Source organism: Colletes gigas, unplaced genomic scaffold, assembly GCF_013123115.1.
Source record: "Colletes gigas isolate AHSC1104 unplaced genomic scaffold, ASM1312311v1 Colletes_gigas_Sc00007, whole genome shotgun sequence".
NCBI lineage: Eukaryota > Metazoa > Arthropoda > Insecta > Hymenoptera > Colletidae > Colletes > Colletes gigas.
The window spans coordinates 5,953,661-5,969,311 of record NW_025106636.1 but is presented as its reverse complement, the minus strand read 5'-3'; the positions used below and the strand labels follow the sequence as shown (position 1 = coordinate 5,969,311).

At 36.3% G+C, this 15,651-nt stretch overlaps 4 protein-coding genes across 5 annotated transcripts; 1 reads left to right on the top strand and 3 right to left on the bottom strand.

The window, feature by feature from the left end:
* Positions 1-109: 109 nt before the first annotated feature.
* LOC122396205 (vesicular inhibitory amino acid transporter) lies at positions 110-4,005 on the bottom strand. Its single transcript, XM_043394397.1, has 4 exons — positions 3,748-4,005; positions 2,553-2,856; positions 2,256-2,388; positions 110-1,724 (listed from the first exon to the last, which is right to left on the bottom strand). Exons 2-4 carry the CDS (start codon positions 2,837-2,839, stop codon positions 540-542), a joined length of 1,605 nt encoding a protein of 534 aa, XP_043250332.1. The 5' UTR covers positions 2,840-2,856; positions 3,748-4,005; the 3' UTR covers positions 110-539.
* Positions 4,006-4,677: 672 nt separating this feature from the next.
* LOC122396167 (ubiquitin carboxyl-terminal hydrolase 20) lies at positions 4,678-11,393 on the bottom strand. Of its 2 annotated transcripts, XM_043394328.1 has the most exons (5): positions 10,808-11,393; positions 8,898-10,649; positions 8,536-8,807; positions 8,143-8,433; positions 4,678-4,896 (listed from the first exon to the last, which is right to left on the bottom strand). In XM_043394328.1, exons 1-5 carry the CDS (start codon positions 11,224-11,226, stop codon positions 4,829-4,831), a joined length of 2,802 nt encoding a protein of 933 aa, XP_043250263.1. In that variant the 5' UTR covers positions 11,227-11,393; the 3' UTR covers positions 4,678-4,828. The 2 variants fall into 2 exon arrangements, with proteins under 2 accessions (XP_043250263.1, XP_043250264.1); XM_043394329.1 differs by lacking the exon at positions 4,678-4,896 and having other exon boundaries at positions 5,330-8,433.
* A 1,202-nt stretch (positions 11,394-12,595) lies between these two features.
* LOC122396168 (eukaryotic translation initiation factor 2 subunit 1) lies at positions 12,596-14,524 on the top strand. Its single transcript, XM_043394331.1, has 6 exons — positions 12,596-12,764; positions 12,992-13,237; positions 13,343-13,574; positions 13,649-13,881; positions 13,977-14,092; positions 14,184-14,524. The coding sequence occupies exons 2-6, from the start codon at positions 13,000-13,002 to the stop codon at positions 14,355-14,357; spliced, it is 993 nt and encodes a 330-aa protein (XP_043250266.1). The 5' UTR covers positions 12,596-12,764; positions 12,992-12,999; the 3' UTR covers positions 14,358-14,524.
* Positions 14,525-14,635: 111 nt separating this feature from the next.
* LOC122396169 (40S ribosomal protein S20) lies at positions 14,636-15,587 on the bottom strand. The gene is made up of 3 exons (XM_043394332.1): positions 15,463-15,587; positions 14,989-15,094; positions 14,636-14,915 (listed from the first exon to the last, which is right to left on the bottom strand). Exons 1-3 carry the CDS (start codon positions 15,463-15,465, stop codon positions 14,659-14,661), a joined length of 366 nt encoding a protein of 121 aa, XP_043250267.1. The 5' UTR covers positions 15,466-15,587; the 3' UTR covers positions 14,636-14,658.
* Between the last annotated feature and the right edge of the window lie 64 nt (positions 15,588-15,651).

The following is a 15,651-nucleotide window of genomic DNA, read 5'->3' as shown; positions in this document are numbered from 1 at the left end:
ACATTAACTGCGCGCTAAGTCTAGATGTTGCCTAAGGAAGCCCCTGATGTCGACGATCATTGTCAAAATTCTCGAAAACGAACACGCGGGACAATTATCGAAGCCGAGTTGCTCGCGAAGTAGATTGTTCACCTACCGATCCCTCTCAACCCCTTAAATAGACTATTTTGCTAGATATGTGTGTGTTCTGGTTGGATATAAATATACAATCTCGAAATGTTCGAACGCGCGCCTAGCCCTTAGATTCTTAAACTCTAAATATCGGGATTCTATAACCGAAGATTCATTTGATCGAACTTAACGTCGCGGAGAAGATCGTAACAGTCACCGTGGTAATCAAAATAATCGATAAACGATTTCGAAATACTCGAGGTTGACGCTAAGTGCCCGGTCGGAGGAGTCGCAGTCTCGTTTTGTAGAGTGCAAATAGAACCATCGGAAACGTGAGTTTTCACGAGCTAGTCGCGCGTCTGAACGTGATACAATTTTTGAAGGAACGGGCAAACGAAAACCGAGGGAGCAGCATCGCGTAAGGTAGTTCAGAAAGGTAAACCGATCTCGAAGGCGTTGATCAGTGCAGAGCCCGAGTCGTAGACACCGATCACGCCGAAGAGCACACCGAGGAAGATGACGAAGCAATCGTACGCCACCGCGCCCCACTCCATCGAGTTTCTCTTCAGTTTCAAGTGGAAATAACACGGCCATATGAACGACAGCATCGTGCCGGTGAACGAGCCGATGAAGCCCATGAGAATACTAAAATGTGGTATGAAGATCGCCATGAGGATGGTGAAGACGATCACGCCCACGCGCCACGCCAGACCCCAGACTTTCAGCTCGCGGTCCACCGTCCATATCGTCGGGAAGATCGTCTTCGGTCTGCCTCTGAAGAACGCTCTCTCGAGGAGCTCGCAGGCCGCGTAATAGGGCAGAGGGTAGGACAACACGGCCTTCACGACCAGGCAGAAGTTCACCAGACCCTTGAAGCCGGCCGAGTGTAAATTGTTGGTGATCACCTGCTGCGTGTCGTACTGGAACGTCAGGAAGCAGATCCATCCGAACAGCGACTTGAACGCGGCGGCGGCGATGTGGCTCCAATTCAGCATCCAATCGAACTTGGAACGATCGATCAGGTTGCCCTCCAGGGTGGGCAGGAATATCTGGGACGTGTAACTGAAGACGATCACGCCCAGCGAGATCGGGAAGTTCTCGAAGTCGAGGGTCCACTTCACCTTGGACCAACCCCAGTCGCCGATCTCCAGGATGCAGTAGCCGACGATTATCGCGTTTATGAACAAGTGGGACATCGTGCACCAGAAGCTGAGCACCGATACGTGCTGCAGGGACTTGAGGAAACCGAGGGGCAACAGAAATATACCGATCAGCATCATCCAGCTCCTGGTGTCGATCGCGCCCTCGGGGAACGTGCCTATCATCAGGTCGCCGCACACGACCACGTACAGGATACAGGTCATCAGCAGCTCGATGATCTGGGCGATGTTCACAGCCCTGGCGCCCCACGTTGGACCGAAGCATTCCTTCGCGATGGCCACGTACGAGTCACGGACTCTCACGCGTTGCCCCGTCACGGTGTCCAGCTCGTACAGACACTCGACCAATATTTTCCCGGTGTAGCAACAGATGTGAGCTATACCGATCATCGCGGCGATGGCCCAGTAACCGCCTTGCAGAACGGCGAATGGCAACGACACGATGAACATACCCTGAAACGACACTTCGTGTACACCTGTTCCTATCATGACCAGTCTTTCCCTCTCTGTTTTACGAGGCAACGTACTTCTAATTTTTTGCATCCTATATATAAATATCAAAATAGACATAGAAGGCAGCATAAATTACAATAGTTGTTACATTCATTAGATAGGGGATGAAATGCCCTTTAAAATGAGCGTTTGTACCAGTCGATAGCGTAATTAGTTCCGGAGATATGAGGATTTTAGTTTCAAGTCGATGCGATGGCTAGTTTGTTTACGTTCAATGAGATCAATGAACTCGCGCGCGCGTAAATAGTAAACAGTGCGTAGTAAATTCTTGGATACACGGACGGAGACAGAGATAGTCGAATTCGTAAAAATTACCAAATATATTTCCAAAACGGAAAGTCGGATCGATATAAATCAAAAACCATTTCAAAGAGGAAGGTTTACCGCTTCTAACAATGGCTCAATTATGGATAAAGCACTAGTAGTTTTGGAACTGTATGTGTTGTTAGAAACCAGTGTTGAAAAATATACCTGTATAGCATTTGTAACGTTCCACGCGGCTTGCCATTCGTTAATTTTCACCCCCGATCCGCCAAACTCGCCGCCACCCTCGTCGTACTCGCTGAATTCGCCACTGCTTACGCTTCCTGTCCTGACTTTGTCCCTGTAAGATTTAATTATTCTTGTTGATGAACATATATCGTCTTAACGGAGACAAAGATCGAAGCTATCTCGGTGTAAAAATTATTTAAAAACAAAAAATTTGTTCTATTGTACAATTCAATTTCATAAATTAAATGTAATTTCGTTTATAGCGGATTAATTTACCCGTTTCGTTGGTAGCTGAAAGTGTCCTCGGCGATGGCCACGTTGTTCTGGTCCCGATAAGCTTGTTCTCCGTTCATAGTCATCATTTCCGTATTATCGTGGCCTTCGTCGAAGGATTTGAACTGTTCTTGGCCACTGTGCCCTGGAGCCGGTCGTTGTCCTGTGCCATTGCCGCGAATAAGTTCCACGCAGGGGCTGTTCTCCGGCCATTTGGCCTTCAGTGTTTCCCATGCGACGTTGATCGTCGCCCCAAGGGATGGTATGTAGTATCCACGGAAATTGGCCATTTTTTAATTCGTTGTTTCTGGAAGTGAACACGACTGACCCTCGCAATTCTCGATAAATATCTAAATCGTTGTTACACGGAACACGGTAAAATTTATTTAAGGATCTCGATGGGAAGATACATATCGGCTATCAACTGTTGCAACATCGTATCGTGAAAGCTTAAGTAACTACTACCCACGAGTACTTATGCAATTCTTTTATTTTTCATTTAACTTTTTAAGAGAAACTAGTTCGCCGTGACTTATGCTCAATGACCGAGACACGATGCGAACAGATAGTTTGGAAGCTATATAAACGTGGTTTAAGACCTGCAAATTAAAATAACGTAACGATTTTTGTAACGAACACTGGGTAACGATCTTTTACATGTTATATAAAAAATATCCAGTATTTTCTTCTGGATTGCCAGTGAATTAAACTTTACGATTGATGATGAAATGCTAGCTTATCGCGACCACGAGAAATAGTTGAAGCAAATAGCCACCTAGTGGTGTTTGTCAGAAAACGTTGGTCAATGTGAGAATGCAAAACCATCGTTGCTCTAGTTTACGAAGGATAGCAATAAAAATAAAGGAAAAGTAACGAATAAATATAAAATTCTTCACTTTTCAGAATACTTTCCGATCGTTCTCTGATACGATCCCTTACGCGGTACGAAAAATTATTAAAGCAACAGACGAACCGTACCGTGTTCGGTTCAGGCTGCTCCAATTTTAAGAATCTTATTGCAAACTATACTCGATAAGAACACTTCTCTGTACACGCTCGATCACGATTAACGTTCGGTAAAAAGACCGTTGGTCGCGTGTTCTGTGACCTGTTTGTGGTTCTCTATAAAATCGCTTTCAAACTTTCTGAACACGTTCGCTGACTCTCCCCTCGGACTTGAATCCTCTGTTAGACTTACCGATCGACGAATAGAATTCGTCTTCCAATTTCGCAGAGGTACAGCACGGTTGTTGGACGTCGCGACGTCGGGCGCAAAAACTTCTTCCAGCGCGAATTCCGTTTCGTTTTATCGGGCAGACCGACGGGCAAACTAAAAAAGGATCGCGGCAGGCCCGGATAATAACGGAAATACTTGAAAATAAAGGGTCGAAACCGTCTAACTACGTGGGCTACGACACCGCATGGTCGTCTACGGTCTACCCGCGATCGTCGAGTCCCTAATCGCGAGCCCTTAATCGCGACATAGACTAAGGGGTTGGCGTGTTACAGGGGTTGGGAGATCGGAGGAATATGGCCAGCATCCCTGGAACGCGCAAGCCTCGATCGATGCCGTCCACGAGAACGTCTCTAGATACGTCAGTACTGTACTCGAGAATCGCGTCTCCCTTACACGAAAAGAATCATGGAAACAAACTGGCGATCGTATTTTTTTTTTCAACCCAATTTAAATCAACGCCTTTATTAGGCCAGCCAATAGATCGTCGGTGGACATGCACGAAGACATTGTTCCTTTTAAGTTTTAAACGAACGTAGCTTATCACTTCGTCGTTATAGTAAATCTAAAGGATTCATGAAATAAATTCGTAAACATTTTCTTTTATCAATTCATTTTAAAGTACAGCTTTGTTAGGCCAACCAATAATTCAGATGAACGTTAAGCGTCTTCTCGTAATATTGCGACTCGACACGCACATCTAATAATTGCTTCATCGGTATTTGTAATATAGTACAAGATTAGACAAGATTAAGACAAGATTAGATTTGTGTTAATATTGTATTTGATCAACAATGTTTACACGGAATATTGAATATAATTGAAGGGCTTGGGGGATGAAAAAGTTACGTTACAAAATTGAGCTTTAATGTTTTTCTAACATTATTTGTATGATTAAAAATAAATAATTTTTGTCTTCCTTGCAACTGATCAACAATAATTATCTGATTTTAGTTAGAATTAATTGACAAACAGTTTTATAATTATGGGTATACTGAATCGGGGATGGTGAACATCTTCTTCGTCGAGAGCCACGGGAGTCCCATTACCAGCCAACCGATTTTCCCATCATCAGGTACCACGCTAGGTGCCCAGCGAGCCTATTTCCCAATTCTGCACAGTAGCCATACAGGGGGTAATTTTTCTGCGTTTAAGCGGAACAGGAATGTGGGAGAAGGAGCCACAACTGGTTCGCAAGCCGCCAGTTCGGCACCTCTGTACTAAATAATAATAACATTATTGTACCACGTACATTGCTTGTGTCGTATCCATAAAATTTACCTTAGATTTTACAACAAGCTCAAAGTTACAAACTTCCATCGGAAACTCAGTCGTATTATAGCCATTTACACTTGTAACACTGTGTATAGGATTATCAACATTAAAGGTAGTCGAAGAAGAGAAAACGTGGAGTCTCTTTTAAAAAAATTACAATTTAAAATTACTTTTTTTTAAACCAGTAGTGGGCAATCGTTATTTCGAATAACGAATTGACGAATGATCCATATACATATACATATATTATAATGTGCCCTATTTAAATCGACCCAATAAAATATCTTCGTAACCAACGCAAAAGTATTAAGCCATTCATGATAAAAAATATTAGTTACGATTTCGTGTCGAGTAAACTAATAACTAATAGAATTACTATCGTGAAAAGCATTACGAACATCACTGAAGTCTTTTCATTTGGAATCAACTGGTTAATTTCAAAAATTAATATCTCGTCCGAATAAAAATTTAAAGTAAAACGTTTGAAAATACAGGTATGAAATAAGGATTAACAATGTACAATAGTATTTTCTTTGTTTTTATAGATTCATGTGTTTCAGCTAAAACGTTAGTATACATTTCCAGATTCCTGGCACAGTATTAAAATACCTCTTCCTAGTCTTCAACCCTCCATAACTCAAATTTTTCGTTTTGTTTGAAAATTGAACATTGACGAACATTGAAAATGTTGTAACGGATTATGACAAAACATTTTTACATTTGCACATGCGTATAGCATATAACGCCAAAGTTACAGCGAGTTATAAAAGATTAATTTTAATTTATTTACAATGTCTCTTTGTGTTTATAAAATATTTATAAATCTATCTTACGGGTGTTACGATTTGTAACATAAATACAGGCGATTTTGCATTTTAACGAACATTTGTTACGGAATCGAGGCGCGCAAAACGAGAAGAAATGTTTATGGAAACGTGTGTAGGTCTGGGATTAATATTGGTATGACTAGGTATAATTTTGTAAATAATATGATTTCAATTAAATGTAATTTCTTTTTTGGCATCAGAATTTTGCACAACTTTCGTGAAATTTGTTTCTCGAGAGTGAGATGTACGAAAATTAATCGTGACTTACCTAAAAAATAATGATATAAACAATATATGTATATTACTTTTTATGATACAAATATATCTAATTTTAACTGTACAATTTTTACAGCCAACTACATAGTACTAAACTTTGTTTCATTTACTTATTACTAATGAAATGCTGGTTACATTGTTGTTACAGATTAAATAAAGATATTCTAAACTCTCTCCTATGTTCACATTTTATATACAAAAATCGATTGAATCGTAAAGCATACAATTTTAAACGGCAGACACGTGTATTTATTCCGAACATTTTCGACCCTCGGTTTTTGCATACATTCGTAAATTAATTTCATACTTTGTTTAAAATAATTTTAAACATTCTTTAAATAATTCATTCATTTCTTTCAAATAAGAAACTATTAAATTTGTCATTCCACAATCAATATTTAATTTAAATTTCAATTTTTCGTCTCTTTGAAAATTCCCATACATGTTTGTCACTATTAGATTGTTACATTCAATCTATTTTCGACTTTCTTTTAATTTTCCATACCTCTAAATGTTTTGTGCGTTAAAACTGAAAACATCCAGTACATAAAATCTTTAAACTCCGACTGTTAGCAAGTTCATGAATAATTCGCGTTTTAAATAAGGAATATTTGAGTTTTGTACCTTATATCTTATGTTTGTATCTTATACTTTACTTAGAATTTGTAATATGAACGCTTACTACGAATAAACGCGATAATCAATGCTTGGGAACGTAATACCAGATAACAAAAGTCGATAAAACGTTCATTGTGCATTCCAAAACAGTAACAGATAGCGGTGAAATTTAATATGCTAATATTACAGATAAAAAAGCATCGATAAATTTCAAGTAAGAAGATTTTTATAATAGCGTTGAGAAGTAACACGAATATCCTTCGTGTATGAAGTGAATTTATAATATAATATTCGAAGGTATCAATAAAGACCAGCGTCGATTTGAATAAATAAAGAAACCAATCTGTTTATTATTTATCTTAGGTATGTTATTCTTCACAGTGATCATTGATATTATTAACTATACAATCGTTTGCGTCCCTGCGTTTTTAATGAAAATTATAGCGACATTCAAACCAGCGTTTCACGCGTACAATACGAATACGTCGTTAGAATATTGTATACAAAATAAACACTAACAATTGAATTTAATAATTCTGGTAACGATAGAAGGCCGTGAGATCAAAACGAAAAATTCTTTTCTATATAACTTCTACCTCAAAGATGTACAATATTAATGCATTTATAAGTTAATTACAATATCATGGTTACAGTAGAAGTTTTCGAATTTACCATTAGCGCATCCTACAATACAAAGCTTGAATGTAGTACTGACATTTTATAAACTTTTATTGTAGTTTTAAATCACGTTAGTTATGCTTTTTCCAACGTGAACTAAAACTTTTGCTAAATCAAGTCGATTTACTTTTCAGTCTTCCGCTTATACATATGTATATGTGTATGTATATGGTTTTGCTTTATTAAACGAATGCGTATAAACCAGGAAATATGTAATTTTGAACGATGTTTAAACGTTTTATATATGCAGGAATGACACACAATCATAGCTAAATATTTGTCTTTAAATAATACAGTCGTATGTACCAAATTTTGTACTAACTAACTGCCCACCAAGTACACATAACACCCACAAATTTACATTTAATTGCATACAGTGATAAACAGAACACACAAGAGAATGTCACAAGATTCACAGAAATTGCTTAAAATTTTCGTTTGATAATGCTCCACAATATCGTACAAGTAATACTACATACTGTACAAATAGTGTGAGTGGTATTATCGAAGAAGATATTTTTGTTTTACAAATCTAATTATAATCTGTAAGACAATTAGGACATAACAGTTAAAAGTTGATTTTTTTTTTTACATAAAGTATATCAATTGTAACTGTAACGTCCAACGTGGAAATGTTAATTTGTATACACAGCTATGGGGATATTGAAGCAATTGCTTTACTCACTGATATCCCTTTGAGTTTGATGGGAATCACTATCTGAAGTTAAACTTTCAATAGCACTGTCTTGTTGCGAAATCGTTTCAGAACTCCTGGTCATACACAGTTTATTGGATTTAGTCTCTGTGCGACTGGATTTGAAATTCTGATCTAGATTTGAATTTGAAGTGGAATGTAACACGTTTGATTGAGCAGAAACAGGTCTTTGACATGAATGCAACATTAATTCTGGTCCTCCGTCATACGTTTGTAAGAAAAACTGCCAAAGTTCTTCTGGTATTTGTCCGTAATCCGAACCTATCAATAATTTTTATATTAATAGCATAACATGCACGTAGAACTCGATCGAAAAATCGCCCGACTCGCGATATAAGATTCGAGCATCCGAATGGAACTTACCCACTTTAAGGATGTTCTGACCATTTTTATTTACTATAATAGAATTATTATCAATAGGTCCAGGTGGTTGAGTCTCTTTACCCCTCACAAAACTTTGCCATTGCCGTAACCAAGCCATAGCTAATCCATAAATAGCAGTAGGATTATCAGCATTGTGATTTAGCCTTTGAAATACTTCCATTTCGTATTGCCTTCTTTTCTGTAGCGATTCGTACTTCTCTTCACAAATCGGACATTCGTATAAATGTGTACATGCTGGACCCCCTCCAAATCTAAAATAACATTGCTCCGATCAATAACATACATTGCAACAAAAAAAAAAAGAATAAAGAGTTTAATATATGCATTTAAGTAACACTTACGTATTGTATAAATATTCCCAAACTGCTTGTGGAATGGGCATACTAAGTTTATCTACAAATTGTGCTCTAACAGGATTAATACCGCCATGTGGACAAAGAAAATCGGAGTTGTCTATGGGTCCTGGTTCCGAGAACGTGTTAAACCGATTTATCCATTGCCGTGATACGAAGAAATTTAAATCGGATAACTGTCGAGATGATATTTCCATCAACTCCATACTTTTATCGCGTAACTGTAACATTTCCGGCGACCATTTCTTGTAGAACAATACATAAGCCTCGCAGTGCTTTACAGTTTCCGGCGATACTTCTGTAACGCATTGATCGTCGAACTCAAACCATTTATTAACTATAGGATTTAATGCATAACAGGTATAATGACCACCACCAGCCGTTCCATGATGACAAATTACCGATATCAAATCGTACATCGTTACTTTAGAAACGCACTCTTTGTGCAAGTATGGTCGCATATCTAGTCCTTCTAATGGAAACGAAACATAATTTGCTATCTTTGAACTAAACATCAATTCGTGACGAAACCTTTTCAAGTGAACACATAGTACTTCTGGCAGTTCCAACACTTTGGAAAATTTAATTCCGTTGCGCAGCTTATTACACTTTTCACAACTGTACATATTATCCCCTTTAAGTTCATCCGCGCTAAAAAATGCAGAAAGGCAGTCATGAAGACTGACAACTGGCCCCCAGAACCAAGATCTCATCCATTGCAAAAACCAAGAAAGCCAGCCAGACTGATTTGTTACATATACAACATCTGAACATGGTCCTGCTATTTGCGGAGTGAGAGATCCTTGATGCAACATATCAATGTGATCTCTGCTTGGAATGGGCAATGATAAATCTTGAAAAGTTTCTACTCTTGTCGAAATTCTATCACAAGTAAGACATTGTACACTACTTAAAAGTTTACCATCGAATATATCACTAATGATACTTCGAGTTTTCATTTGTTTTTTGGTTTTGTATTTGATAGGTGAGTTTTGTGTTGACCTTTGCGGTTGAGAGAATGGTTGATCAACGGTCTTTTTTATACTTCTGTTTGTAAATTTACTTCTCAGCTTTTCCGACTGAGACACCCGGGAATACCTTCTTTTTGTACCACGTTCACCTTCGTCGCTAAGGGAGCTCTGTTCGCTTACTCCGGAATCACAGGTTTCATATTCAGCATCAGACTGGCTAGAACCATTTCCATCAATTTCAGTTTCCTCCTCGTCTGATGACTGTTCCCCAAGCCCCTTTAATCTTAATGCACTATCGTGATCATCTTCGCTATGTTCCTTCAATTCTTCGTGCAACTGATCCATAAAACACCTCAAAAATTCTTGAGTATCATGCTGATGATATCCTCTAAACATTGGATGAACTGTCCGAATCCCAGATAATATTCCATGTGGTACAACATATCCTCTTGTCCTCCTATTCCACATGTCTCGAATAAGATTTAGGTAACTTAAGCTTAGACCAGGTTTCCTATCTTTGCACATATAGCTAACCATATGACCGCAATCCAGAAAGAATTGAGTCAAAGGAAGTACATTTGATAAAGCTTGTAGTGCAGCATTCATGTAGCACGTATTGCCAATATTTTGAAGACCAACAAGTCCTCTTGGTTTCCCAGAGAAATCTTTACTTTCATCTGAATCTGTACTGTCTGGTGAATCTCCAGACTTTTCATTAGTCATGCCATCTTTTTCATAATTAACTCGATTTATGAGTTCACCATAGAACCTGTTATTTACAAAATAAGAAATATAATTTTTGCTTTAAAACCTTGTTACATATTTAAAGGATTAAATTAGTAAGTCCATACTAAGTTTATATGCAAAACAATGATGTACAAATTACCATTATGTATAAATATTAAGCATCATGAAAATTGTACTTACTTATCCAATATGAGTCTATTAAGATCATCCGTTTTGCAATCCACATTACCAGGTGCATCACCAGAAAACTTGTTACTTTGTGTTTTAATATCCACCTGTGTGGGTGACAATGGCGGTGATGGTATATGCCTAGTTATAACTTCTCTTTTACATGCATAACACCATATACGATTCGTTGAAAGATTCATATGAGCACAATGAGTTGGAAATTTTTGGTTGTGTACAGTGCTATGATCTAAGTGTGTCTCCGCACATCCGATCCAACGGCAATCAGGAAACAAGCATAGCCATAAATTAAGCCCACCAGTATTACATTCGCTACATTTTGCAAATCCTTCCTTTTGAGACAGAACGGTCTCTATAAATGCGAGATCACCACGATTGACGATGTGAGGACAATTCCTCGATATGAGAGGCATTTGGATTTTGGTATTTGTCCCGTCGATTTTTATTGATCTTAGGACGCGAGATCGGGCATATACTTTAGTTTTTTACATTCGTCTAAAATTTGGTTTACACGCGACTTGTCTGATATCACAATTATTTTCTAACCTGATCAAGACATGTCGTTCATGGTAATCGAACATTATCCACGAAAACGATTGTCATTGGAGATAGTTGTGTTGAAAAAATTAGTTATTACTCTCGGATAGTCAATGTAAGAAAAAGAATATAAGTTGGTGTACGTGTTACAGTCGATAATCGATTTGAGTAGACTCTATTCAAAATTCTAGGGAGCATAATGTAACTCCCTAGTTACTCCTGCAGATGGCGCAGTCGGCGCCGATGCCAACCGTCGAGATAGAGACTGGGGTGCACTAGGGGATTTGTCTCTAAGCACTCCCTGGTCCTCGCGAGACGGTCAGTCTTCTCCAAGTTAGGCCCCGACATGCACGTTAGTGTCCCTAGGAAAAAACTGTGGACCGAGTTGGTGTGGCAGCCGTGTAGAATGCCACGCCAAAGAGTCGCAAGTCGCAATAAAGCTTTCGTACAAGGAACAGGTGTTGTTACTGGTGATCCTGGATATCCCTACGCATCCCTAAAGTAACAATTATTTTTGTATAGAAATTAATACTGATTCTCGATTATTGTTTCTAAAATACATTTACATGAAAAGCGTTTTTCATTTATATATGTTGATATTAATTACGATATTTATTTCAAGATATCTATCACTATAGATGTTATATTGTTAGATAAAATAATGTGAATATTTGAATCTTCGAATATCATTGCATATTCATAATATTACTATTCGAATATTATTATTTGAATGTGTACTATTACTATTCCGATGATTGAACACAACGCGAATTCTCTAACATAAGTTTTCTTTCGTGATAAAATTAGCAAAATACTTTTTATACGTTCCTGGTACTTCTTCCGCCAAAAGTCTTGTAACTAGAAATATAGTGACTGCAAGAAGAAGGTGCTTATAGCTGAAAAATGTAAACACATTGGTTTTTCTTTATCAAAATCGAAATATTGTATAAAATATAAATAAAAATAAAGCTTAAACAAGTATAATGAATTCAAAAAGTTGATTTATAATTCACGATACAATACATATTCACATAATTTTATATAAATATCCATGTTGTAGATGCTTGATCAATGTACAAAATATTCGAATAGTATTAGAGTACACGAACAAAAATTAATTTAACTTCTTTGTATTAATTATTCCATAATAATCGAATAACATTTGCCGAATATTTAAATTACTGTAGTGTTCGAATATACAAATAACAAAATATTTGATTAGTAGCCCAACCCTAAATAACATTCAAGTTGGATGACGCTGTGCCGCTCTATGTTCCTTTTAATAATCTGACGAAATTGAAGTTAAGATTGCACATGGATTATTAACATATTTCAGTATATTTGCATCGTTTTAAATATATTTTGCTAGTATAAATAAAGAATTTATCGTTCCTTGCACGATATACTCACAAGGGTAATTGTATAAATAGTACTGTCATTAAAATGGAAAAGTTCATGAAGTTAACCTCTACAATAACTTTTTGTTTTCTAATTATTTAACAAGATATTCAACAACTAAATCTTTTCTCGAATAAAACAAACATGTATTAATAACAATGTTTCAAATAACTTTCCTTTTATTGGTTAAGACGTTACGTGATATGTAATTAAAGTGAATGAAGTGTAAATTTAATTTTTCAGCATTAAAGATGGTACTGTCGTGTCGGTTTTATAAAGAAAAATATCCAGAAGTGGAAGATGTAGTGATGGTAAATGTACGAAGTATAGCTGAAATGGGAGCATATGTACATCTATTAGAATATAATAATATTGAAGGTATGATTCTTCTATCTGAATTGTCTAGAAGACGTATTAGATCTATCAACAAACTTATTAGGGTAGGGAAAACTGAGCCAGTTGTTGTTATACGAGTCGACAAAGAAAAAGGTAAGAGAAATGAAAATGTATTATAAAGAATATTTTTAAACAAACTACATAAATATGCAATTTCTGTTGGTATTTATTAACAGCACATTAAATAATTTAATCTAGGTTATATAGATCTTAGCAAACGTCGTGTATCGGCTGAAGATGTAGAAAAATGTACAGAGAGGTACGCAAAAGCTAAAGCTGTTAATTCAATTTTAAGACATGTTGCAGAATTATTGCATTTTGATAGCGACGATCAACTAGAAAAGTTATATAAAAAAACTGCATGGCATTTTGAAGAAAAATATAAAAAACAGAAAGCATCCGCGTATGATTTTTTTAAACAATCTGTTTCGTAAGTACAAAATGTGGAAAAATATTAGAAATGTTATTTGCATGATAATGATTGTTAAAACATTGTTACTTCAGGGATCCATCTATTCTAGCTGAGTGTGGTCTTGATGAACGTACAAAGGAGGTGTTATTAAACAATATTAAACGAAAATTGACTTCTCAAGCAGTTAAAATTCGGGCAGATGTAGAAGTAGCTTGTTATGGATATGAAGGAATTGATGCAGTAAAAGCTGCTTTAAAAACTGGCTTGGCCCTTTCTACAGACGAACTTCCAATTAAAATCAATTTAATTGCACCACCATTATATGGTACCACTATTTTTTTCTCTTATATTTTTATTTGAATAAAAATTTACTTTGGTATGAGTGTAACTGATAAAATTTATATTTTTCTTATGATTTAGTCATGACAACGTCTACACCAGAAAAACAAGATGGCTTGAAAGCTTTGAGTGATGCAATCGATGTTATACAAAGTAAAATAACATCGCTCGGAGGTGTATTTAACGTTCAAATGGCTGCAAGTTTCTTCATCAAATATATTCGTTACTACTAATTAAACATATTAAAGATATATGAACTGTATATAATTAATTTTTTTTAATTTACAGCCGAAAGTCGTTACTGCAACTGATGAAGCAGAATTAGCAAAACAAATGGAACGAGCTGAACTTGAAAATGCAGAAGTTGCTGGTGATGATGATGAAGAAGAAGAAGGAATGGATGGTTTTAGCGGTGGAGAAGAAGATAAAAAATCTGGAACAGAATCCCAGGGAGAAGAGTAAAGGAATAAATCCATAAATCAGTTTTCATTAACTGGCAATTATTTCTGTATCAGAAACCATACTTTCGGAAGTGTGCTACTGTCTTGTTGAACATTAGACAGAATGTTTCAAATAAATTATACAAAACTCAATGTATTATAATTTATAAATAATTTTCTATAAACTTGATAAAATAAACAAATCGATCGCATCCAAATTCTTGTTAATAGGAGCATTGTTTATAGGAGTTTTTTCATAGTACTGTTTTGAAATTTGTTTAGAATGTTTTTATTAAAATTTTGTACAGTTTTATACAAATGTTTTATTCATTAGCAATTGTGACTTCCACTTCTACACCAGGTTCAATAGAAATGCTTGTAATTTGTTTAACAATTTCTGATGGTGAATATAAATCGATCACTCTCTTGTGGATACGCATCTGGAAACGATCCCAAGTTTTTGATCCCTCTCCACAAGGTGTTTTACGTGTGGTTATCCTTAGGATCTTTGTAGGCATGCGAACTGGCCCTTTCACTTTAAGTTTCTGTTTGTTTGCTCCACAGATTAACTCGGAACAAACTGAAATGACATACATTATTAGTATACATCGTAATAACATCAAACAGTATTAATTTTATATAAAACAATGTACCTTTCTCAAGTGAGCGTACATTCCGCGAAGTAAGCGTAATCCTAATTCTGTGAATAGGAGTTACTTCTTGTCCTGGTTTTTCAGGGTTGTCAGTTTTTGTACTCGCCTAAAGCATTTCAAAATTAGTTTACAGTATATCCGATTATTTATTTACTAAATTCGAAAGTGGTTCAACAAGATGTTGATTCTAACGAGAGCGGTTATATTTAGTAGCGATTTGTAAAAGTACGAGTTATTCGTCAATTCACTAAAAGCTTCATGTTACACGTAATTATTACATTTTAAACAATGTTAAATAATTCTAAGGTACAAATTCTTCTGTGATTCCTTGTATATCATACATACTGTAAACGTGTCCGAGTCCATAATTAACCTACCAAGCTAACGTTTACGTTACAATGATTGTAATATAATCACAATAATTTAACTAAAAAACTTATTAAATGTACTAATACTATTAAAATAGACGCTCACCATTGTTTAAAGTTTTTCCTGGTCGAGGTAATCAATTTTTTTTAAACAAAACTGATCAGCGCTGAACCAGTCCCTGCACACGTTGTATGTGCCAAATAGAAAGAGTACGAGGAAACATGATTTCCGGTTAGCAGTAATTTAAGCGTGTTCTAATGAAATTTTTATGGATGAAAAACATCGATTTAAAAA

Bases quoted from the DNA above. Each gene is read 5' to 3' on its own strand.
- LOC122396205 (XM_043394397.1), bottom strand. From the start codon at position 2,839: ATGGCCAATTTCCGTGGATACTACATACCATCCCTTGGGGCGACGATC. The intron at 2,389-2,552 runs GTAAATTAATCC...TAAATCTTACAG, and splicing joins TTCAGCTACCAACGAAACGG to GGACAAAGTCAGGACAGGAA. The intron at 1,725-2,255 runs GTATATTTTTCA...GTGTCGTTTCAG, and splicing joins ACGTTACAAATGCTATACAG to GGTATGTTCATCGTGTCGTT.
- LOC122396167 (XM_043394328.1), bottom strand. From the start codon at position 11,226: ATGCCTCTCATATCGAGGAATTGTCCTCACATCGTCAATCGTGGTGAT. The intron at 8,808-8,897 runs GTAAGTGTTACT...ATGTTATTTTAG, and splicing joins TGGGAATATTTATACAATAC to ATTTGGAGGGGGTCCAGCAT. The intron at 4,897-8,142 runs GTGAGTAAAGCA...GCTACTGTGCAG, and splicing joins TCAAACTCAAAGGGATATCA to AATTGGGAAATAGGCTCGCT.
- LOC122396168 (XM_043394331.1), top strand. From the start codon at position 13,000: ATGGTACTGTCGTGTCGGTTTTATAAAGAAAAATATCCAGAAGTGGAA. The intron at 13,575-13,648 runs GTAAGTACAAAA...TTGTTACTTCAG, and splicing joins TTTTTTAAACAATCTGTTTC to GGATCCATCTATTCTAGCTG. The intron at 13,882-13,976 runs GTACCACTATTT...CTTATGATTTAG, and splicing joins AATTGCACCACCATTATATG to TCATGACAACGTCTACACCA.
- LOC122396169 (XM_043394332.1), bottom strand. The intron at 14,916-14,988 runs GTACATTGTTTT...ATGTCATTTCAG, and splicing joins TGTACGCTCACTTGAGAAAG to TTTGTTCCGAGTTAATCTGT.